We start from the raw sequence: 24,892 nt of genomic DNA, 5'->3' as shown, positions 1-24,892 counted from the left end.
TCGCTCCTGTTTTACTATGAGGAACAGCTGCATTAGCATTTACCTCAAAGATGAGTTCCCTCTTTAAAATTAACTTTTTCCTCAGCTATTAAGGCCTGATTTCTCACTCTTCTGACCTAGTAATTTTCAACATCACAAAATTGGCTTTCAAAGTTTAAAATTGGTTATGGAAAGATACAGTTACAATGATGCTTCTCAGTTTACATCTCCTTTGCTTTTCCCAAAAAGAGGTTAGTTCTTTTTTTAGTGATATTATATTACACTATTAAGCAGGAGTATTGTGTACTTTTGGTGTGTATGAGCACTTATGTAGTTTAAACATGCTCTAAATTTCAGCCTTTATTAAAAAAGGTAAACCATGCCTTTATTTTTCTTACAATATTGACTTGTCACATTTGCATACAGACTTGAATCCAATTCAAAAGTTAAAAACCAAACTAAATTGCACTGAAAATTGCTACTAGCCAAATACCATCTCTTACGCCTGCTGTGCCAATGAGGGGGAAGAACAAGGCACAGTTCTAATTTAAGATGAGAAGGGAGTGCAGAAAGTACAAGGAAAAAAAATGCATTGACTAAATAATCAAAAAGAAGTTATACTGATATTTGAACAAGAATGTCTGAGGAAAGTGAAGAAAGAAATTCTGGGGGGTTTTATTGCATTGAATATACTTCTGCCAGTGACCCACGAGTGCTAAATGCATGGGAAAGAGATGCAATAGGTATCCACTCTTAGAACAGCAGGATCAAACAAGGTACTAGAAGATCAACTGTTACCTACTCTGCCTTGGGTAAAAAAATTTTAAAATCTACCAGTCAAGTTCTGGTTGGACCATCCACTGAAGAAGAGTGGAGAGTTTGTGCGTTATCTGGCTTGCAAAAAGGAGCACATTTGATCTAACAGCATTTAAGATTCTATGCAGTTGTATTCACAGCTTTAACAACAGGGAAGACAACGTAAAATCCAGAACTGGGAAGCCAAGAAGACCAGTTACTCCTTCAAATAGTCACTGTCAGGCAGTTTCTGCACTGGCACTGTAGGACAATACAATTCTCAACGGGTGTCATTGTAAATTCAAATCTGGCTTAATACACGGAAGCACTGAGCGAGAACCCTATGAACATACGTACTCTGACTGCTACTGGTGATTTGCAGTCTCGGTTCCCCTCTTTCTTAAACTGTGAAGTCAGTCCTCATACACAAAGACCAGGGAGCTTACAGGAAAGAATGAAATATCTGTTTGCACCTTTTTAAAAACAAGCCTTCTCCCTTCCAACCCAAACCATTCTATGATTCAGTGTAACTCCTGCTCCCAAGCCACCTCACGCTCTACGGGCACAGAAATGCAGCCAGTGCTGCATACTTTTCCGACATTTGTTATTTGTCATGCTGCATTCTGAGAAAGCTTCTGTGAACCACAAAATCCCAACCAGTTTTCAGAGAAAATGTTTATTTATTTCCATGTTGAATGGCTCCTATAAGCTTGGCTGCTGACATAGCTATCAATACGCCAAAAAATTCTCCAACTAAAATGTGGCATTTGAAAACTACAAGACGTGTGTGGGTCTATTTTCTACTAAACTACAAATTTTCTGCAAGATTAATATCTTAATTCAAGAGACTGAAGAATGAAAAGTTCAGGTTTTGTCCCACCAATGAAAAGCACAAACACCAGCTGAAGAAAAATACAGGTATGACGTGAGGGGGGTACTTCCCTCCTTGGCATCCCTGTGCCTCTAAGCAGTATTGCCCCTGCAGCCAGGCGTTTGTACAGCAGCTCCAGACTGTTGTACAGCAATCCCTCGTAAACGTGCAGCAGCCTTTATTCTGGCTGGCACTGGTACTACTACCTACAGGAGGTGAGTAAAATCCAAGCTCACTTCTGTTGAAAACCCAGCCATAGGCAGATGTTCAGTGCTGGAGCAGCTGCTGCACTGTAATTACCATCCAAGATATCTGTCACAACCTCTCATATGGAGAATTATGCCCACTCAGCCTTGTTCACAGAAAGTGATTTTAGTTCAAAGTGCACCCTGCAACAAATTCTTCCTACTGAGCCACCTAAGAAACTCACACAGGTTGCTGGGCCACAGCTGGGCAGGCCGCTGCCTCTAGAGGAGTAGCAGCAATATTTAAAGCTGCTGCAGTCACTTGACAGGCAGCTCTGCTTATGCTGAATATTCTTTTACACCCAATACACTGGAAGCAACTTACCATGTATTTCTGTTACACAAAGGTTTAGTGACAGTCCTCAAAACGAGGGATTGGAACACAGCAAGTGTGTGTGTGCACGTACACACAGAAACCTTTATATTTTTACATGTATGTTGACTATACAGACATACGTTTTCACTCCTTCTGTTGTCTCTCAGTAAATCCTCTCTGAGGAGAGAGTTGCTCATCATCGTAATTCTGTCATAACTCCTAAGATATCTGCTGTTGACTAAAGCACCTCACTTCCAAAAGCTAAGTTATTAGGTAAAAGTGAGCTTTCACTCTTTGGATCGGTTGTTGTGGTGGGATCTTTTTGGGTTTTTTTAAGAAATTTATTTTTAACTCTCAAACATGATGAAGGTTCTGTCAAGTTTGCTGCTTTAAAGGGATGCTCAGATCCAAAACTCCCACAGCAATTTTTTTTCCTCAGGGAACACATAATTTTAGCAGTAATCCACAACAAGCACAATTATAATCTTTGTGAATAATTCTAACAATATGATAAAGAGAGGGAGGGAGGGAAAAGCTAGAATTAGAACTGAAGCACATTCCCAAAGATCACAAGACCATTAAGAGCAAATCTTTAATTTCATGCTTCATTGATGAAAGACCAAACTATTTGAAACATGATCTAAAATACAATACCCAGTTTTTATCCCAGTACACTTGGATACCCCACCTAAAAATTAAGATGTGCCCTACAGTGGGAAAAGAAGCTGGTGTTAGACTTGACAGCTGTAAATACAAAAGGACAGAGCAAGCTGTTAGGAGGGATGGGAACGCTGGTGTTAGGAAGTCACGGTGAGGTACAGCCAACGCAGAAGCTGCAGAAGAGGAGAACAAACAGCACCATGAAAGTTCAAAGCAGATGGCACAGCCTTGGCCACCATCAACACCTCCTCTGCCTCCCCAGTTCTTCCAGGCCTATGTCTCCTCATAACTTCCCTCCCAGCAGTGTAAGAAATACTGCATAAGAGCATCCCAAACAGGAGTGAGGGAAAACATGGGAGTTCTACCTGGTAGCACACAAGGAGGAGAGGAGATTAAAGCCATGGGATTAAGATGGCACAGGAAAGACATGGACCTGTTTGAGCGGGTCCAGAGGAGCCCACAAAAATGATCCAAGGGCTGGAGCAGCTCCCCTGGGAAGCCAGGTCGAGAGAGTTGGGGGGGTTCAGCCTGGAGAAGAGAAGGCTCCGGGGAGCCCTTCGAGCGGCCTCCCAGGGCTTAAAGGGGGGACAGGAGAGGTGGGGGGGGACTCTGGGTCAGGGGGTGGGGATAGGATGAGGGGTGACAGGTTTAAAGGGCAGATTTAGGTGAGATCTAAGGCAGAAATTGTTCCCTGTGCAGGGGGTGAGGCGCTGGCCCAGGGTGCCCAGAGCAGCTGTGGCTGCCCCCTCCCTGGAAGGGTTCCAGGCCAGGTTGGACGGGGCTGGGGGAAGGGGGCCCTGCCCGGGGCGGGGGGGGGCACTGGGGGGGCTTTAAGGGCCCTTCCAACCCAAACCAGTCTATAAACACATGGCAGAAGGTTAAGGTCAAATCCAAACTTCAAGGAAACTAAAACCCCCTGGCTTTTCCTCATAACAGATGTAGCTTCATATTCTAAACCACATCTTCAGTGAAGTGGATTACTAAGAGCTATCATTTCAACACTTTTCTGAGGAATCTGAAATTGTTTGGATACCTTTAAGCTAGCTTGCTGCAACAATCCTGCTCTTCACAAATCAGACTTCAAATGAAACTTTGTGTTTTCACCTAAACACAGACCAATGTTTATATATGCTGAACTATAAATAGCATTAAAGCAAAAAGTGACAAATTCCACAAAGATTAAAGTTGTTGCAAGGAAACTAATTCTTCCCCAGAGGGTATAGTTTTCCTCCTGCCTGACACCTCATTTAAATAGTTAAAGTTCCTTCCCCTATTGATCAGCTCACCTCCATCACCATGTTTTACCCACATGTGCGCACACACATGAACACTGAACATATGAAATTTTCTGCTATGATTTTACATGTGGGGAGAACACCCACAAAAAATAAAAGGCTGTTAGGTAAACACAGTTTTAATTTTGAAGGCAAAAATTAAAATTCAGCATCATTACATATTTCTATGTAATTAGCAAGAAAAAATATGTAGACGGAATTCCTGTTTTCAGCAGCCACTGTGTGGAATCAAGTGTCAGCCAGCTGACAGCACAATAACTTAACTTATTGCTGATTTCAAATCCCCCAATATATTAGTTGATCTCAAGTATTGGGTTTTTTGCTAGAAGTGGCTCCATTTATACCCAGCATCTCCCCTAAACACATTTTCTTTCTCCATATAGGAAGCAAGGGACATGCACTTCAGAAATACTGTTATTATGAATATAAACAAGAACAACACACAAAATACTAATGATCAGCCAAGAGTCATACTCATTTCCACATACAAACCTTCTCCTGCATTCGTGTAATCGGTTACCGGACATCCTATTTACAATAAACTTCCAAAACCCATCTTTTCCCTCAAAATACCTCAACTAGACTAACTAGAGGATCCCAGGCTTCACAAATTCTACTACTGAATCAAGGACACATGGGGACAGGCAGATTTACAAAAAGTATTTTAAGTGTCAAATTTCTTCAACTGCTCTTTATCCGATTATCCTACCCCTATAATCTCTCATCTGAGATCAGCTGCTTGTAACTTTGATCTTCCTGCCAGTTATACTGACAGCTCAGAAAATTTTATTTCACATGGCTATACTGACCAGAACAGCACCAAGCATTAGGTCAAAATCCAACACTACAAAATTTTAAATCTGGGGAGGACAAGATTTGGTTAGTGTACTGCCTGAAACTGCACAAAACAATCAAAATTTAAATATTAATGAAAAATAATCAAGTAATATGATACTAGACTTGTTTGTTATTGCATGCAGCACATCAAAAACAGCGCACCCAAGCCAAACAATAAGCATTCCAGTACACTTGGCTATCAGCAGGAACCGAGCCGGCATCCAGTCACAGGTGAAAGAGATTCACCACCACTTTCCTCAAAAAACTGCAAGAGCAGCAACAAATCCTGAAGATACACAAAAAGATATATAATACTGCTCAAAGGGATGTTCACCTAATATATATGGCTACACACCACTGAAATCGGTTCATTTTAAATTAAAAGAGCTGAACAAAAGCCATCTGTGAAAGGGCTGGATGCATTACAATCAGTCTGCACAAAAATACATCCTTGGGTCGACATGTATCTGGATCGGTCCCAGCGGCTGGTGACAGGAGCTTTGTCTCTGAGGGAGACAGAGGAGAGGCCTCAGAAAGATTTAGGCAAAATAACTCAGAGAAGGTAGGAAACAGCGGGTGAACCTGATCTGATGGTACTACAGTAGAAGTGCAGAACGCCAGTGGTTCGTGATGGCAAACTGAAATTTTTAGATGCTCCTTCTCTTCCTATTTTACTCACTTTACCTTAGTGCATGCACACAGGTGCCCTTTTTGTAGGAATGTTTTTAGATTTCTACACACAAGCTAACCAGGCTAAATTAGCAAAATCTAAGTACTCCAGCCTTCCCCCATCACCAGCAACAGAAAATACTACACTGAAATTTTTAAACCATTCTCATAATCACAGTATAAAAGAGCCTTTCCAAAACACACCATGCCTTGTGACCAGCAACATTAGATTCCTCCTTACTTACCAGAAAACTGTGATTCTATTTAAACTTTATTCTTAGGAACATAGCAGTTAAGCCTATGGAAGCGAAGGGAACACAACACAACTGCTTCCTGTTTGGGAATGCCAAGACAACTGTAAGATTCTGTGAGAAGTCACTGCAGCTTTGGACACGTCCCAAAGAAAGCCCTACTTTTTCCAAAGCTTACGTACTCTCACCATGGAGAATGGTCTCCCTCGTAACAAAAAAGGAGAATTCTCATTTCAGATAACCTCCTATGGTCAGAACTGCAGCCACTTACAAGTAAAAGATCTCTTGTTAAATAACACAAGTTTAACACTGAAAGGAGACAGATGCTGTCACTTCAAGAGGATGGAAAGCCAAAGAGGAAAGAGAAGTAGTTTCCCCAAAATAGCTAATTAAAGTAGTAGCAAATAATCAGTTCAGCTGTAATGCAGCAAACTGAGTACACATGCATCCAGTATTCCATCACATGCAGCACTTGCAACTCTTCTGCAGCTGCACCTTTCATGAATCTTGCATCACTTTTGGTTGCCTCTACATAGGCATTTCAGCTATACAGATTAAGAACTGCAATTTCTAATAATTTAGTGCTTCTTAAACTCACAATGTGCTAGGACTAGTTCATGACATTACAAAAGAACTTGTCTGTCCTCAAAATTTGGTGAGGCTCTCTTAGCCTACCAGCAAATTCAACTGAGATCCTTCTGGTTGGTTCACCAAAGCGCTTATTCTTCTAACTCAGCCCTTGCTGACACTGGAAGCACAGAAGATACAGAAGGCAGCACAGAATACCCCTTTCCAATGTTTAAAAGCAAGAGTGCAGACATTCTCATTTTGCTAGTACCACCAAAGACCTGAAACGTTATGGAATGCTCTCTAGAGATACCAGTGATCTCCCTACGCTTTACTATTCTGTACCAGAAGCAAAGCCACATCACCCAGAACTTCCACACATGGAAGCCAAGTTGTGAACTCAATGGAGAACTTCACCCTGACCCACTAGCAAAAGAGGCCACAACTAACACGGAGGGAGACCAATATCACCACCTGAAAAGGTCATCTACTCCAGACTGCTACAGCTTCACAGAATCCTGCTGTAGAACTAAGAGACCAATATGCAGTAAAATAGCCATTTCTGCTTCCTAGGCATGTAATTCTCCCTCCCTCCTTGCACTCGTGCCCACGTCCCCCCCCACCCCCCTTCTTTTCTTTTTTTTTTTTTTTTACAGTAATCAGTGTAAATTCAGTAAAATAACCAATTAAACTGGAAATAGTGGGGAAATGCTGGCAGGTTATTTTTGACAACCCAGTTAAGAACACAAAAAAGGAACCCAGGAAAGAAGTACTGCTTCTGCCTGGAGCTGGAGCCATCCTTCCACTGCATGTAAATGTCTCTAAACCATTTCTCATCACGATGTGCAAAACCCCTTTTTTCACTAGTTTTTCTCTTAACAACAAAGATGTCAGACATCACTTAACCTCGCTGCAGCTCCAACTCCTACTTCAGTGCCACTTCTCCAGGTTGTTCCCCAAGACCAGCCTTGAGAGGGTCAATGAAATACAGCCCCAGCTCTCCCCCAGCCCAGCTGTCTGTCTGTCCCACCAGTGATCTGCTCCTGTGACTTCACCCCTTTAATACTGGGGGCTTCTTCAGCAGCACCCCTTTTATTCCCACTTCCAGACTAAAAGGTAATGACAGCCTTCCCACTCAAAAGGCAATCATGCAGGAGAGCACAATCAGTAAGTGGGTGATGATGAGAACCAGCCAAATTGTTCGCAGTAGGGGCAGAGACAGGGCATTTTCCACTTGCAGCTGGCATTTTTTCCCTTTAAGGGTAGGGTACATCCTGGAAATCCCTTAGCACTTCTATGACCTCAAGAACAACAGCAAAGTTAATCCCTGTCTTCTAATAAGCTCCCTGCACTGAATGGCTGCCTATTTGATTCGCACTGATACTAGTCTCCTCAACATGTTTTAATACCCGTACAGATTTGGCTGCTTCTTCCAAAGCCATTTCCTTGCTGCAGCACATGACAGTCACACCAGAGATTAGACAAAACCTTGGTGTACTCTTCTAATCAGCTGGCAGCCTCCAAGCAGAAATCTCTTCTAATGATGTACTCTAAGCTGATCAAAAAAAAACAAGCAAGCAAACAGGCAAAGAGAGTTGTTTATATGGAACTAAGATTAAAAAACAATTAGAAATACATGAACCTGCAAGTAGTCTCTGCTGCATGGGAGGTAAGCAAGAAAAGCGGAGCACACATGCTCAGCAAATTAAAGAAACTCGATACAGGAAAAAATAATGGTGCCCATATTCCACCAGATCCCCAGCTAGGCATACACACAGTCAGGTTGAGAGTACCCATGCACACATGAATAAAGACTCTGTGAAGCTGATCAGTTCATGTTAAGACACAGTTTGGGGCTAAACCAAATGTCAACTAAGGGCCCAGCTGTCACTCCTTGCTCCAAAGGTAGCTGCATTTTAATAAAACTACATATGCAACTGAGTATCTTTCAGAAACTTCTGTGAGGAGGAGATGCTAAAACCAAAATCTATTCTACACCTGAAGAATCCAGGCCTCTGAATCTGCCAGAAGACCCTGTGGTTCGTTTGTTTGTTTAACTTGCAGTTCTGGCCTATGCTGAAGTTCAGCGTCTGAGTTTATTGTATGCCAGTGCCACCACAATAGCTCAGTTCACAAAGAGTTTTTAAAGAATGATGGAGGGGGGAACAGGGGGAGTGTTACATCAGCTCTAAATGTCCGACATCTAATCAAAGCCTTGCTTTGTTGCAAAATGTTAGTGTCAAGTGACCCTCAATGATTTTTCTGTATACAAAAGCTTGGGTGAGGGAATACTCTGAAGCAAACTATTTCGCCTGTCAGGAAGAACCTCCAAGAGCCAACTGATGAGCCCTCCAGTTCTTGGCCCGCCCCACGCCTCCCTCCATACATCCACCAAAGACCAACAGGTCCTCCCGCAGATCCCCAAAAAACAGTTTACTGAACAAGTTTGGTTATTACAGCACAGAGGATATGTTTCAGCAACCTGAGGCAACCCCCCAAGTGTAACAACCATGAGAACAGATACAGAAACTCAAGGTTACATGGCACAGTGACTGCTCTTGCTTCATCTAGGCTAAACTGGGAGAATAAAGTTCAGGACACATTGAAGTAAATTCTGCAGTGAAAATATAGACAGTCTATTGCTTTTTTGTCTCCCGGTTAGCAAGATGAAACACTACTACAGCTTCATTCAGAATACAGACCTATACCTTTGTGCAAATGAAACAGAATTTGTCCATAGCCAGTGGAATCGTGTGCAAATCACTGCTCCACAAGACAGCACGCTGCTAAGGGGCCTGGCGCAGCGCACAGGCACAGGGACTGCACAGATGGGACGCCAAAGCAGGATAACGAGGGCTCAGTAAGAAGCTCAACAGAGGAAGCTTTGAGAGTCTGAGAAAGGCAACTGGAAGAAAGACAGAGCGCCTAGTGCAGAAAACCAGAATAGAAACAGACTGAGATAGGCGCAGGCCAGACGGATCTGTAACCACTAAAGTACCTTCCACTCCAGTGTGGTGGTTTTGCTGTTGTTGGGAGTTTGAGGTTTGGGTTTTTTTTCCTTCCTTTGAGTACTCCATAGGAGACCCAAACTCTCACTCGCAGAAGTGAAAACCTCCCACAACTGCAGACAATAGCAGCTCTGCTTAAGGTACACAGCAGGTATTTTATATGATAAAGTTACAAAAAAGATTTGGAAGAACAAAAGGATAGACAACCTAAAGAGTAAATCAGCCCTTGGTCTGTATGTGTCAAAAGAGGATTTATGATATATTACAGACTATCATAGTTTCTGTATTTCCTAACATCTTTGCAACTACAGTAGACTTAACACAGGCTTGCTTAGCAGTAGCTGGAGTGAGGCAAAGAGCCCTGAAGACAGGTTTAAGTTTCACACAGAGCAGGAAGGGAAGACCCTACTGGAGCATACATAAGAACAGAAAATGTAGGAACTATGCAAAGAATCATAGAATCATTTGGGTTGGAAAAGACCTTTAAGATCGAGTCCAACCGTAAACCTAACGCAGCCAAGTCCCACTAAACCATAAAGTTAGTTGTTGCATAACTGTTCGGCAAATGCCAAAGAGTGAGAAAAAGCCCATACTTAGTGAAGCTGAGCAAAAGGACGTAGTCTTGATGCAGAGACCTTAAAGCATTTTACAAAGTTTTCAGCCTAATTACTCCTGGTTTTGCAAATGCAGAAACTGAGCCATAGCAAGAACCTAACTCACAGGGCTCCCCAGACAGCAGCGAGACACAACCGAGTTTGTCTTACCCAGTGCTCAACCTATTAGATAACGTTTACTAACACAGTGCTTTTATTTCCCATCTTTGAGTACATCTCAGAATAATCTGATTAAACACAGGACTCGGTTCAAACTGACAGTGCCACCTAAAATATGCAAAGCTCCTGTAGACATTAACGTATTTTGAGTAAGTTCCCCAACTCTACCTGGACCACTATTTTCACACAGCTCTCAAAGGAAGGCATGTAACAAGACATGCGGTATGCTTCCTGACATTGCACTGGTGCCTTCCGTTTCAGTAGCACCTCTAAAGAGAGGACAATGGAAACAAACCAGAGTACTATTCCCTCCCTCTTTATCTGCCACGCTACAGTCAGAGAGTATCTGTAGATGGTAAAGCAGTAAAAGACTGGAAGCGAGTCTTCCCGCCAGTGCTCCTGTTATTGTCAATGCTGGCAGAACTATATTGCTGCTACAGCAACAGTGGCAGGTTTTCAAAGAAACTGCAGTGTATACAAGGATGTTTTACACAGCCAAACAGAAAATCTTCCTTCCAGTTCCCTCTGGCTTCAGACAAAAGAAGCAAACCCTAAATCAACACAAATCATGAGCACATAGGGAAGGGCAGATGTCACACTTCTGCCTGCACTAGAAAACTTTATGATTAAAAAGCTTATACTGGTGCAGCTCCACTCTGAAGAATCAGCAGAGGCTCTGAGCACCCCGTGTTGATGATGTAGCACTGGACACCGTAAAAATCCAACTCTTGCCTGCAAATGCTGATACTCCAACACTGAAATGCACATTAGAGTATGTTAGTGAAGAAGTGAAGAGTTTGCTGAAAGACAACCACTTCTATTTTAAAGAAAAATGATCAGTAGTATATTATTAACCAAAGTCATTAACTTTTTATCACAACTGTAATATCATTGTTTCTTGTGCTTAAAAATATCAATTCAAGCTAAAAGTTGTTCCTTGCATTTTTTTTTTTTAACACAGAAGTATTGGTACCAAAATGCTAGTATGAAAACAGGTAAATTTGCAAGCAATTCGTAACTGAACAAAAATCGGTTACTGCAGTATTCCACTAACCTTCAGAAAAGCTGTTAATCTCAATATTCAGGATTCTGCACAGCAGGGCAGGGTTGAGAAATTAATCCTTTTAAAGTTGAATTTCAACAACTGACAAAGGCATGTGTTAGCTGAATTCTATTTATGGCATTCATCCAAATATCAAATAAAGCTTTCCTGGCTGTGTTTCAGTCATCCCCATTCACAGCCCAAAGAGTACTTTTATAAATGTAGACAGGCAGTATAAATCCTGTGTCTTGTTTGCATCCAATTTTATACATCTCAGGAAGAGAACAACATTAGTTAGTAACTGTCACTTCAAGAAATGGACCAATAATGACCTACTGAAAATTCTATCCTATACAGTTATAAATTACAGGCAAAACCCCAAGAACTCAAAAGATACCACTAAAATACCACAGTGGACAAGGCAGAGCAACTAAGGAGCGACAGAGCTGCACGTCCGTGAAATAACAGGGTACCACTCTGCTAAACAGTTAAACCTTTCAGCAGCATATTTGAAAGGCTTTACCATGTATGAGGAGTAGTATTTAAAGATGCACGTTTCTCTCCAACGACCCAAAATGGGAGAGGAAAAAAAATAAGAATAAAAAATAAATCCGTTCACAATACCTTAAGAATTAAAAAAGAAATAAGTCCAATGGTACCGTGTTTTAATCTTTGAGCATGCAGGAAGCCAAGCTAAGCTTATGTTTGGAAAGAATCCAAATATGATAGGTATGAAAATTCAATTAAGGAATTCAGACAACCCCATTTTGCCATATAACACTGTTATAAACACTTGTTATAACTCTGGCATTTCTTTATATGTGATCCTATACTAAACTGCATTTTAAGGATAGTTGGTTTTCTCCCCATCTTTCTATCACTACAAAGACTTCATTTCTCAAATGCTCAAAGAAACCCAAATACAGTATGACCAAAGAATATCAGCAATAGGTAGTTATCAACCACTTTAAAACAGTGCTATTGTTTCAAAAATCAAAGTTCACCAGAAACAGAGGTATTCAGGCACTCCAGCCAGTTTTGCTGGTTCCATAGGTGCAACGCACCACCCAAATTCTGAGACACAGAAGTCCACCTGACCCTCAATTTACTATTGTCTCAGAACATTTCTCAGCCTTTTCAGGTTTGCACATTTTTTTCTGATGGGGCTATTTTTGTCATCTTGTACATTTGCTGTAGAGCAAGAAATGCAATACCAGCAATGAAAAATATATGCAATTTTTTCTTTTGAGGCTATACCAGAGTATTTGACCTCAAAGAACAAAAGCATACAGGTATTCAGACAGACTTTCAATACATTGCAGCCCTCTTTCAGACTCCGTGTTTTATGATAAACCTGCATGTAGAGACTATGCAACATGTCCCAGTAACTCCTAGTATGATGTCCAGCACCCTGAGCCCCCCTCCCTTTACTCATTTCAGCAGGATACTGATATTAAAAGGTATTTTCTTTCATCATCCCCAAAACTGAGAAATAATTATGCTCCCCACCATTATTATGGTTTCTAGTTATAATTCAACTACTATGTTTGATGATAAACATAATTTTTAAAAACAAACATGAAGTTATGTTTATCAAACAATACTCCTTGGCACAGCTAAAAGAAAGCTCTGCTGAGAGCCTGACATCTGTATCACAACTTCTAATAAATTGACTAATCAGGTACGTGAAAGAGAAAGCAATGGCGCCCAAGACTCTTCTATCTCACCAACTTTTCTATCTGGTATTGCAAGATCATAGATTAGGAGGTAAAACTGCCATCAATGTTAAAAAACAGAAAGTAATGTGAGACAGCCTGGATGCTTCACACATATTTCCTACACTCACGAGGCATCTCGGAGCTCGGCACATGAGCCCAGGTTGCCTGCCCAGCTTTCTGTCACGTTTAGCACCAACAGCAGCGACACTGAACATGGTCATGCCGGAAACTGGAAAAAAAAAAAAAAAAAAGAGGAAATGGAAAAAAGAAGATTATAAATAAAATCCGTTTCAGTGAGCCTGATTGATACAGCAGAAGCGTGTGTTATGGACAGCACTCGTTCAAAGCAAGCTTTCATCAAGCACAAGGTGCTACGGTTCCATCTCAGGCTCTCCAAGCCCTCTGCTCTCCCTCACGAGCCGTGCCGATACACACCAAGCCTCCCCAAAGCTGCAGCCAGCCAGATGCAATTCCTGAGGTGCATCCTCAACTGCAGGCAAACCTGTGCGATCAGTGCTGCATCTGGAAGGAATTCCTCAAGGAAATAAAAGATGCAAGTTGTTTGTAAAAACAGGTTTTGAAACTGCTACGCAAGTTCTTCTCCAAATATGTTCACACATGACTCTCAGGAGACAAGGAGGAACATAAGCCAACCAGTTAACGGCAAAAGGTGGATAAAAAATTCCTTTCCATACCACAGAGCTAAAACCCCACTGGAATTGAGGGAGACGGCAACAAAATAATCTGCAGTGTAACTGCTCTGGAACTGTCAAGTTATGCAAAATTTAAGGATGGTCATAACAAATCAAACTAAATATTGATTAGCCCACATCTTTTCTCTGATAGCAGCAAACTATAGGGAAACGTTTAAAAGAACCAATAAGTTTAGAAGAGTATTTCTATTATAATACCTGCCAAACTCTGACAGTCAGCTACAGACTAACTCCCTAGTTTACAGGATTCCCTAAATAGATATATCTTCTACAAATTTAACAGCTTCTTGAACCATTTATTCTTTTACCACGCAAAACATCTGTCAATTGTTTTCACAAGCCAATGGTATACAGAAAAAAAGAGAAAAAAAAATTTTAAATCTGTCTTTGTTTTAAATTTCTGCCTGGTCATTGCACTGCGTGTCTCTTATCTCTGAAGTCATGAAAAACAATACATAAGCATGGCCTATTTATCTGTGTTATACTATTCATGGCTTTTCTACTCCTCTCCCCTTCATCCAAATCTTTTTCAGTTTTATATCTACAGTTAAAGTGTACAACACCCTGTATATGCTAAAATCAGACATTGATTCAAGGAATGACAATATAATGGAGAAGTCCACTGAGGGCCAGAGTCCATGGGGCTAATCAGCGAGCGTGCAGATAAAGATCACATCTGGGTGGATACAGCGTACCTGCCACAGGCTTTGGGGATTCCAACATACCTTGTTTAAGACTATCTCCCCCCACTCCCCAATAAATTGAGCTGCTACAGCCTGCTAGGACCAGCTTCTCAGTCATATGCTGTTATACTTAAAAGACCTCCTCACTTGGATTAAGTTTTAAGTTGTCTTTCCTTACTGGACTTCTGAGGGAGGAAAAAACTTGTACTCAAGAGTTTCTTCAGCAGATGACTAGTACCCCACTATAGAAAGTGTTTGTTTCAACATGCAGAGTACTTCAGCTGTCTTTCCCCTTTGTCTGAAAGCTGAATTCAGCAAAAATAAAGCCTGTAGATTCTCTGGCTCAAGTGCAAAAAGGTAGTAATCTTCCTCTATTAATTCTTTTGCTATTGTATTAAAGTATTTAAATACCTGCATGGCAAGGAGTACTTAAATTTACTCAAAACAATATAATCCCTTCCTTGCTACCACACCTCCAAAAGCACCGTTTTTACTTAAGTGGCAGCAAATAACTTAACAATTACTGAAGCTTAAACTGAATCCTTTCAGTCCACAAAGTAAGAAACCAAATTATTCCCCCATCTGATTAAAGAGCAACTCCATTGCAGGTGCAGTTCAAGTTTCAAGGTGAGGCAGATGGCCCCATCTAGAATTCAGACACCCTAAAAGAAAAACAAAGTAAGATTTACTCCCAAATGACATCTGCACACAGGCTAAGGAAGGGCACTGATGATGCTCACACAAATATACTTACAATCAAGAGATGACAGTTCTTTCTCTATCACTAACCCAGAGAGGAGTTTAAAACCACTGAACATGCTGCATGTGCCTGGAGCACAGGACTCCAGAAATGCCCAGAAAGTCACTTGCAAAGGAACGCGCTCTTGATAAACAAGTGTAACCCCCCTTTTTCTTAAGGCAGCAACATGACAGTCATCTCCCATAGGTTTTGAACCTGGTACAAATGAACCTCGGCAAAACTGACAATAGGATACAAAATCTCAATATACAGAAAAATAAACTGCTATATTCAAGAGGAAAAATCTGACTTAGTGCCCCAATAAGAAAATGACTGCAACGTAACACCGGGCCTGAGAATTTCTAACGTGGGAACTCACAAGCATCCCAACAAAAGTAAATGCTTTTCAGAATTCACAAACTGACGTGCATCTAAGGCCACAAAGATGAAGGGCCTGGAGCATCTTTCACACAAGGAGAGGCTCAGAGAGCTGGGACTGTTCAGCCTGAAGAAGAGAAGGCTCAGGAATCTTATCCATATGTAGAAACACCTGATGGGAGGGAACAAGAGACTCTTCTCAGCAGTGCCCAGTAACAGGACAAGAAGCAACGGACACCAGTTAAAACACACTGAATTCCATCTTACCCATGAAAGTAGCCAAACACTGGCACAGGTTGCCCAGAGAGGTTGTGGAGTCTCCATCCATGAAGACAGTCAAAACCCAACTGGACATGGTCCCAGGCCAACTGCTCTATCTGGCACTGCATGAGCCAGGGATTTGGATTAGACGATCTCAAGAGGTCCCTGCCAAGTTCAACGACTGTGTGACTGAAAGCTGGCACTGTCTGCAGAAGTACTCACCCTGCTCTTCTCCCCCTCCCTGCACAACTGGGACACCTGATTGTTTTCAGAAGTTTAACCTAAATCAGATTCCTGGGGTCTGTAGCGTTTACTTATGAGATATAACCAAGGCTATTAGGCCCTGTAATTATAAGTTTCTCAATAAGTCTGCTTTAATAGGAATATGTATTTCAAGGTAGGCCACCTTTCCTCCACCTCCCCCCAAAAAACAGAAACATACTCAATCGTTTTAAACCAGGAGACCTCCTCATTCCTAATACTAACCTGAAGAGAATAAACTTAAAGTGGAAGACAATAAATATTTCTTCACCAAGTACACAATAGGACTGTGCAATCTCTTACTGAATCCAAAAACTAACCACAAGTCAAGAAAGAGCTAAGTAAGATTCTAGCTACTCCTGTTCTAGCCCAATTAGTTACGCATATACAGAGATACACACAAAGGCAGACATACCCCAACTGTGAAACGCGCGCTGGCAGTGGGACTCGTGCTACTCAAACGCATAGATGTGCAGCGCTGCTTGGCACGAGCTCTGCCGTGGCCTGCAGCTCAGGAGCTGCCGCTGCTGCCCCCAACGCTCTTCGAGGACAAGCACCCAGGGAAGGGGAATGCAAACTTAACAGAGGCAGATTGTCACTCACAACACGCATCTTCCTGTCCCACTTTACAAAGCAGCTTGGATAACCACTATCGGTTAATAGTCGCATTAGTAGGTCATGTTCTCCTATGCAGAAAAAAAAACAAACTGCCATAGTTAACAGAAGCTACTGAACTCTGCAGCTTATTATTTTCCAATCACTCCGTAGTGCTACTATCAAAACTTAACAGATTCTTCTAACGAGTCAATCCCTACAAAAAAAAAAAAAAAGAATCAGGCCTCTAGACAACAAGAGACTGAAATAACTGGCTTGTAATGTCAGTTTTTCTGTACGGGAGTGGAACTCCAACATTTGAAAACTTTTTATTACTGTCTTTAAAACTCTTTCTTTCCTATATGCTTCATCTTGTCTGGGCATTAACAGGAACTGCTATCCATCTTCCCCTTCTCTGCCAAACAGCCTGAACCACAGCTCAAATCTGATTTTAGTATCAAAACTTCACATTACTTTGGCATATCGTGTTAGTTTTATAAACTTTGTGAGGTGACCCAAAATTCTTTCTCATTATTTACAAAGCAACTGTAAAACCCTTCCAACTGCTGGAGGGACAAGTAATCAAGGGGAACTGGAGAACAATTCTTCAGAGTGTATTTATGTAAATAGTGAAAACATTCCTCTTAGCCCAGTGCAGTGATATCCACCATACAGAACACTCAGAACTACACCACGTAATAACATTAGGTAACTGATGTTGAGCATTTACATTTCAAACACTGCTAAAGTACTGCATGCTTTTGGAAATAGCAGTTACTTAAGATTTTTCTGCATGTCCATTAGAATCTGCTATTACAACACAGTTCAAAGTCAGATCTGAGAGTTCATTTCAGTCAGTTCCTAAAATAATTGCTGTACTTGCTGATGAGAAAACCAAAACTTGTCTGAATATTCAACCTCATCAAGTTTACTCTTTACATAAACACAAAGATAACAAACATGATAAACTGCAAAGACATGACCACATACCTTACTTCACCTGCACTTTGGCCACTCATCAATTCCTGCTAGGGTTTACTGGCATATCTAAACTTCAAAATTAGTTCAGGCCATTGCCTTTTTGTATAAAGGCTTCTCTTTCATTTTCTCCAACTCAAAAGAAGTACATTTCCACATAAAGCTAAGTAATCTGTGTAAGGGTGCAAAAGTCAGACCACGGCTCCAGGCTAACAATCATTTTTAGACAATAGACCCCAAAAGGTAACTATGCTGTTGAAAACTTATAAATAAAGATCAGATGCTTTATAAAAATTGAAAAATCCTAACCTATAACCTGGGAAACAGGATTAAAAAATTCTACTTCTTGAATATATACTTGAATATATTAAACAGCAGTATCCCATAGACTCCCCTTATAAGCAGCTACAATGTATTTCAAATACACAGATCCTGAACTAACTGAAGCACAAGTACACTGTACCCCTGGTATTCTCGTATTCTAAAGACTCTCAGGTCTCTATTAGAGCAATTGTCAAAACTGCACAAAGAACTTTCCAGAACAAAACAAAATATAAGGGATGCCAAGTGGCATAACCTCGTATCAAAGAAGAATGCAATGAGCTGAGAAAAGAAAGAGTAAGGTGGGCAGAAAGAAAGCATTGGGAGAGCTTTCCTCTAAAGACACCCGCAATCAGAAATATCTGCACAAGAACTCAAGACAGTTTTCCAACCTCTGCGATCCTGAGAACCCTCCGATATTGATAAATTAAAAGACAACGTAATAAACCATACCCATTTGACCCTGCAAGTGGAAGAAGTCTGAACCCAACACATCCGATCGCCTTCAGGCTTCAACAGCAGCCCTCCCCCAAGAGCAGCCCCCGCTGCTGAGGCACCGGAGCCCATCTCCCTGCGAAAGGCACCGCTGCCACACTGCCCTGCTCAGGCTGAGATCTCACTACATCAAGCCCAATTTGAGCTTCTCACTGCAATATTTAAATCCTTCCATGGGACTGAAATGTATTCTCTTCTATTACAGTTTCTTCAAATACTTAATTTTGAATTGGGCAATGTGTGGAGATTCTCCAAAAGGAAAAAAAAAAAAAAAAATCTACAACTTCATTACCCAAAACAAGTAAAATTGACAATAAAAAAATCCAACTAGTCTTAGAGCTAAAGAAAAAGCTTACTGAACTCCTCCTCATTCCCTCTACTCCTTGATCCACCCCACACGTTTACACTGGGACACAAACCAGCAAGCACTGGAGAACCCAGGGCAGGAGCAGTCTCGCCCTCTGCCACCCGCACCTGCAGCAGGGCAGGTGCTGGGGCACCCGGCCCCTCTCCCGACCTCCAGAAATGGATTCCCTCACCCGTCCCCAAGAAACCAGCCCAGGCAGGAAGCCTGGCTTTCCTGCTCTCGACACAGCAAATGCAACAGAAGGCACAGCATGAGAAGCATTTCTTGTCATGGCAGAGCCAGTTCAGCAGTTTTACCTCACCTGCTACCTCCTCCACCGTTTAATCCCAGGCCTCGATACCCCCTTTCTCGTCCTGCCACCACTACTTGTGCAGCTGCACGGAAAACTGGACCGAGGAGCAATACAATGTTAGAAAATCCTATCAAAAGTACAATATACTCATTCTAGATTGGTTTCCCAATCCCATTCATCTTGCAGCCACAAAAAACAATTGTGCTGGCACAATTCAGAGAACAGTACATGGGTGAGAACAGACGGCAGGGAAAATGGTCTGTTTAAACAGCTCTGTCACTGGAATATTCAAATTACACTGTGAGAAACTGTGAATTCAAAATCCTCCCCCTTACCCCCAGCACCACACATAATCATCTTGCAGCAACATATTCCCCAGTTTTGCTTTTAAAAATCAATAAACTGCTAAGATTCAAAACAGAAGTGGACATTTACAAGGGTGACGCAGAATTTAAGGTACTTTGGTAGAATCCCTTTCGGTTGACATAAGTCAGAATGTCCCGGGGGCAGCTGGAAGAGCTGCAAGAGGTGGATGGACACAGCGCGTCCCTCACGTAACCCTCGGCACTGCTTGTCCAGCACGGCACCTTCTATGAGCTACAAAGAGAAGCTAAGTATTATTTCTATTCCTAAAAACTGATAATACTAGTTCTAAAGTTCAAAACTAAAAGCAGGCTCTCACTACTTTTATAAAGCATCTGTTCCATCCCTCTCTGACAATTCAGTCACTGCCTTACTAGAGTTAACCCTTTAATCATGGAAAATAAAGACAAAAACCACCAAAAACCGTGAGTTGTATCAACAGTTCTCAGTAAACGCAAGTAGGTTATCGTCATTTAAGTATGGAAGAAAATTGAGTTTTGACTACATGACATTTTTAGGGCAAAAGAGCTACGCAGGAGACTACTAACATTTTTCTTGTTGCTTCCAAGTTCCAGAAAGCCTCACGTATTTAGTTATTCAGCTGTGTAAAGTAAAATTGGTGGGAGGGGGATGAATAAAAAGTTCTGATTGTACTGGCTAGGGTGCAAAAATGCAACTTTATTAGTACACACATGTTACTTTGTAATTGTTCAAAATTAATGTATTAGCTAAACTAATCACACATGTAACCAGATTTAGTACCTGACATGTGATGAACTGCTTTAATCACAGTTCTTCATCTCTGCCTGTTTAGAATGAATAGCAAACTTTGCTATATTTGAATGTTGCATATGATATTCAACCACAGAACAACTAGCCTCAAGGTTTTAGGTTTTATGCTCCAATGATTTTTCTACTACATTACTAATCCGTATGCACATTTGGGTTGTTTTATTTCAAATAGGACGGTTTGTTATGTAAAGACGGGAATTAAGCCTATTACATTCTAAACATTTTCAACAGAAAAATGCGTACTTTTTTTAATATCCCTCTTACCGTCTTATTAGGAGATACCATCCTTTTGCAATGGCTACGTAGCATATACTTTTTTTTTAATATTGATTCCACATTAAAGATGGGGTTTAGTCCTCAGCACAGGTCAGTTCCTCAGGAGCTGTGGGGATGAGCCTCAGCCACAGGCCTCGGAATCAACAGTTTGCATTTCTTTTATTTTTACCAGCTGTAACCAGTCATATTCCAGAGGCCTGCAACTTAAGTACAGTTTCACTATCATTTTAAGCCAATATAAGCTGGCACTGCTGCTGAAAGAAATAGTCCCACCCTTCCCCACTGCTAGTTTTTACATGTCCTTTCCTTGAGTCAGCGCAAGCCATTCACAAAGACCCACAGCAAACATGACCAGGACACTCACCAAGTTAAAAATCAACATTTCTCTTCCCCTTTTCCTTTTTATTGTTCTGGGGAAGGGTGAGAAGGAATAAGGGAAAAGCTGAGTTCATTCTAACATGATTGGTTCCCCAACCCAGTTCACTGAGTGGCCACCTAAGTGTTGGCATGAGCAGAGCAGCAAGGAAAAGACAGGGGACAAGACGGCTTTAACTCAGCAGGTGGGAATTCATACTGGCTGGAACTGCTCATGCAGCCACACCTACAAGAGCAAAAACTGGAAGATAAAGTATTTAGATACTCAAAGAAAAATATTCTCTTTCCCAAGCTACGCATAAATTAAAAGAAATAACTCAAATGAATTATCAGATCAAATTTTAAATTAACAACTCTCCCTTTGTCCGTATTGCCATTTCACCTCAGGTCTGTGTGCTTTTAGAAGTTTTGCTTAACATTTTTAAAGGAATACGAACACCAAAAACCTTAACTGAAATGGCCACACAAGCCAAAATTTTAACGCATAGAGTGGGGACAAATTGATAATGTAACTCGGTCTGTCCAGGGAACAGGACAAACTATACTATAAACAATTGCACTAGCATAAGTTACATCTTGATTCACCAGGTTTTCAAACGTAACTTCACTTTTCAAAGCAGGCAAGTAATTTTTAATCAGCACACTCAGACTATTCCACTTTAATTTCAATAAACTAAAGTTCGTATGTTAGAAAGCCTCAGTTACTCCCAAGACCACCTCAATCTTCCAGCTTCTCTCACTTTCATCATCTTTGTATTTCCAAAACACTACAATGATCATCATCAACAAACTTACAAGACCAGTATCATTAAACCACAACCATCCCAACGCGCACAGAGGAATGCAATTCAGAGGAAAAGTTACTGGCCCCAGTTCAATCCGAGTTGGATTCCAAACTGCGGGGTAGCTGCATTTCTAAAAGGAGAGCAGTCATGAGAAACTACATGCTCCTAACACACCCTCATCACAAATGCATATTTGTGGCTTTCTCACTGTGTTCAGACCTTTCTCTTTATCTCATCAGTTGTATTCACACTCTGATCCAGAGCACTTGTCCACAAGATAAGTTTATCCATATCTATCTAGGAAAAAAAAAAAAGGCACACTGAAGTGTGTTCTGACTAATCAGATAACCACTATTACCTTTTCCTAAATCCATCCAAAAATCATACTAATATACCTCATAGCAAAGAGGATCGCTTAATTATTCATTCTGTAGAAGTAGGTTCATTTGTTCTAAATTTTAAATTAATTTGCATTTCAACATCTCCTTGATCTTTTATTATGACAAAATATGAACAGCCAGCCTTGCTTTAACTTCTTTATAACCATTCACTGCTTTATACACCTCTTTCATATGCCGTCTTGTTTGGCTTAAGAAGCCCATTACGGCCACTCCTAAGCATCAAACATCCTTCTCTGGACCTTTTCTAGCTCTGAACCCACATCAACGCCAGGGGAAGAAAAATATACACTCTTAATTAACCACTTTAAGATCCTTTTCCTACCTGAAACAGACACTCGACCATTCCATTCAATATAACAAAATTTGAGAACTCATAGTAAGATTGGTGAGCGTACAAGTTCTGCTCGATTAAGCATGAGCCCTTGAAGAAATTTCACAATTTATGTGGAGCCTTTTTGTTTTAAACATTTTACAAATTCTTTAACAGTGCACGCTTTTCAAATTTCCAGTACAATAAATGATAATTTTGATGAAGTTTTATCACCTGTATTTTTTTATTTAGAACTGCCTGGTTTCAAAATGCTCTTTCTCTTGTATTGCCCTCACTAGGACTGAAACCAGTTGGAATACGTGTATGTTAGGTAATAGGAGAGCCTTAAACCTCTGTCGTAACATCTTTAAAGAAATTTACAGACTATTATACACTGGTGATAACTTTAAGATCTCTAAACAGAGAGACAATGATTTAGAGTAGTTTGAGAGCTTTAAAGATGTGCTTTGATTTGTTAAAGTATTTTTATTTCTTTTCGCTTCGGCACTAATGACACATAACTCAGAATTAATGAGTATATTACAGTTAGTTCTAAAAATTCTAAAACCAAAATTCTGTAATAATATTAAACTCTGATCAGCTACCTTCCCTTCAGGGTAACAGAAGACTTTCCATTTGTCATACACCCCCAGAATTGCTCCCCCTCTGACATCCTGCGGGCAGATACGTCCAACGAGCTACTAACAGTGACTTTCCAGGCTTTTAAGTAGGAAAAAACGAGTTAAGAACTTGTGTAGTGTGTAACATTTGCCCTAACACACCTACCCTTATTATTGTGGACTTGTCAAAACTCGGACGCAGGTATTAGGAGAGCAGGCGTTCAGCGTTCCCTGCCTCCCCCTGCCTCGGTGCCGCCACTTCACCCCCTGATTCCCCCCAGCCCCCCCATGCACCCACTGAACACCTGGAGAGGGTCTCAACTCCCCGGTACCGTGACCCACCACCGTGCTGGAAACTCGCCGCTTCCCGGGCTCTTTGCCAATTTCTAACCCAAATCTGACCGTCCCCTCCGAGGCCACTGCTTCCACTCCGACCCTTTTTCCCGAAACTTAAGGAGCAGCTTTCGAGCGAGCTCGAGCCGCCCCTATTCCCCCAGCCCCGTTACTTCGCGCTCCCAGCTCCAGGCCGAAGCGCCCGCCCCCGGGCTCCACCGGGGCTCGGCCCGCATCGCCGCGGATGCGCCGCCGAACGGCGAGGGGACGGGGCGGCGAGCGGGGCCGCGGCCGCGCTCCGGGCCCGGTACCGGTACCGGTACCGGCAGGCAGGCAGGCAGGGAGCCCTGCGGGGCGGCCGCGCAGCCCCCCGCCGCTCCCGCGGGGGCCGCCGCCGGGCCCCGAGGGCAGGAACCTGTCGGGACACATTCTTGAGGCCGCCGCGGCCGGGCCAGGAATGCGGCCGGGGGAGCCGGGCACGGCCCCAGCGCGGCCCACGGGGCCCCTTCGCGGCGGGGCGCCGGCGGCCGAGCATCCCGGTGCGGCCCACGGGCGGCGAGGCCTCGGGGCGGGCGAAGCTCCCCTCAGAGAGGAGGAAAACGCGGGGGGGGGGGGGGGGGGGGGGGGACACGGACACCGGGCAGCAGGGCCGGCCGTTAGCCACGGTTAACGGCGCGGGGACGCTCCCCCCCCCCAATCCCCCGGGGCCCCGCCTCCCCGGCCCGGTGCCACACTCACCCTTGGAGTAGAGGGACTTGGGGGACTCGAGGTCGAGGTCGGCGCTGAGCAGAGAGATGAAGTCCGAGGGCATCGCAGCTCCGCGGCCCGGCAGGGGCGAGGGGAGCGGCGGGAGGAGGGGGCCGGGCCGGGAGGAGGGCGCTGCTGCCTCCGCCGCCCCGGGGTGCGGAGGGGAGACACCGGCAGGCGAGAGCTCGGCGCTCCGCACGTCCGGGCCGCCAATCAGGCCGGGTCGGGCCAGGCCGGGGGCTCCGCTCGCCGTCGGGACCGGGCACCGCCACCCGCCGCCGCTGACAGGAACCGGCTGCCGCCAACGGAACGCGCCCGACCGCCCCCTCCGTGACCGCTCTGCGCCTGCGCGGCCGCCGCGGGAGGGGGGGGCGCAGCCCAGAGCCCCGGCGCCTCCGGCCCGCGCATGCGTCCCGGCGGGCGGGGAGACGCGGCGAGGGAACAGCCCAGCGGGCGGGCCCCGCGCGCCTGCGCGGAGGGACCCGCCGCCGCGCTGCCTCCCCCCGCCGCCGCCGCCGCCGCACTGCGCATGCGCGGCCGGGAAGCGGAGGGAGGGGGGGGGCCGCCGGGCGGAAGAGCCGCCGAGGCGGCGGGGGGCGCGGAAGCGTCTAGAAGGGGGGGGGGGGGCGGTCGTTGAGAGAACCCAGAGTGCTGAGGGGAGCGCGGCCGTGGGTTCGGGTGGTCACCGGCAGCAGCCCCCGGGCCGTTGCGGAGCCGGGGCTCGGCGCTGCTTTCCTCGCCGGGTGTGGGAAATGGCGAGGGGCGCACCCCTTGAGGGGCCG

General features: G+C 43.4%; 1 protein-coding gene across 1 annotated transcript in view; it reads right to left on the bottom strand.

Moving 5' to 3' along the window:
- The window catches only part of NFAT5 (nuclear factor of activated T cells 5), an 80,978-nt gene extending 56,522 nt beyond the window's left edge, over window positions 1–24,456 (bottom strand). Inside the window, 1 exon segment of the mRNA XM_042797689.1 lies at window positions 24,102–24,456. Coding sequence (XP_042653623.1) covers window positions 24,102–24,174 — 73 coding nt within the window. The 5' untranslated portion in view covers window positions 24,175–24,456.
- Between the last annotated feature and the right edge of the window lie 436 nt (window positions 24,457–24,892).

The sequence above is a fragment of the Tyto alba genome, unplaced genomic scaffold, assembly GCF_018691265.1.
Source record: "Tyto alba isolate M040663 unplaced genomic scaffold, T.alba_DEE_v4.0 Super-Scaffold_26, whole genome shotgun sequence".
Lineage (NCBI taxonomy): Eukaryota > Metazoa > Chordata > Aves > Strigiformes > Tytonidae > Tyto > Tyto alba.
Note: the sequence above shows the minus strand (reverse complement) of the source record. Positions and strands in the feature narration are given on the sequence as shown.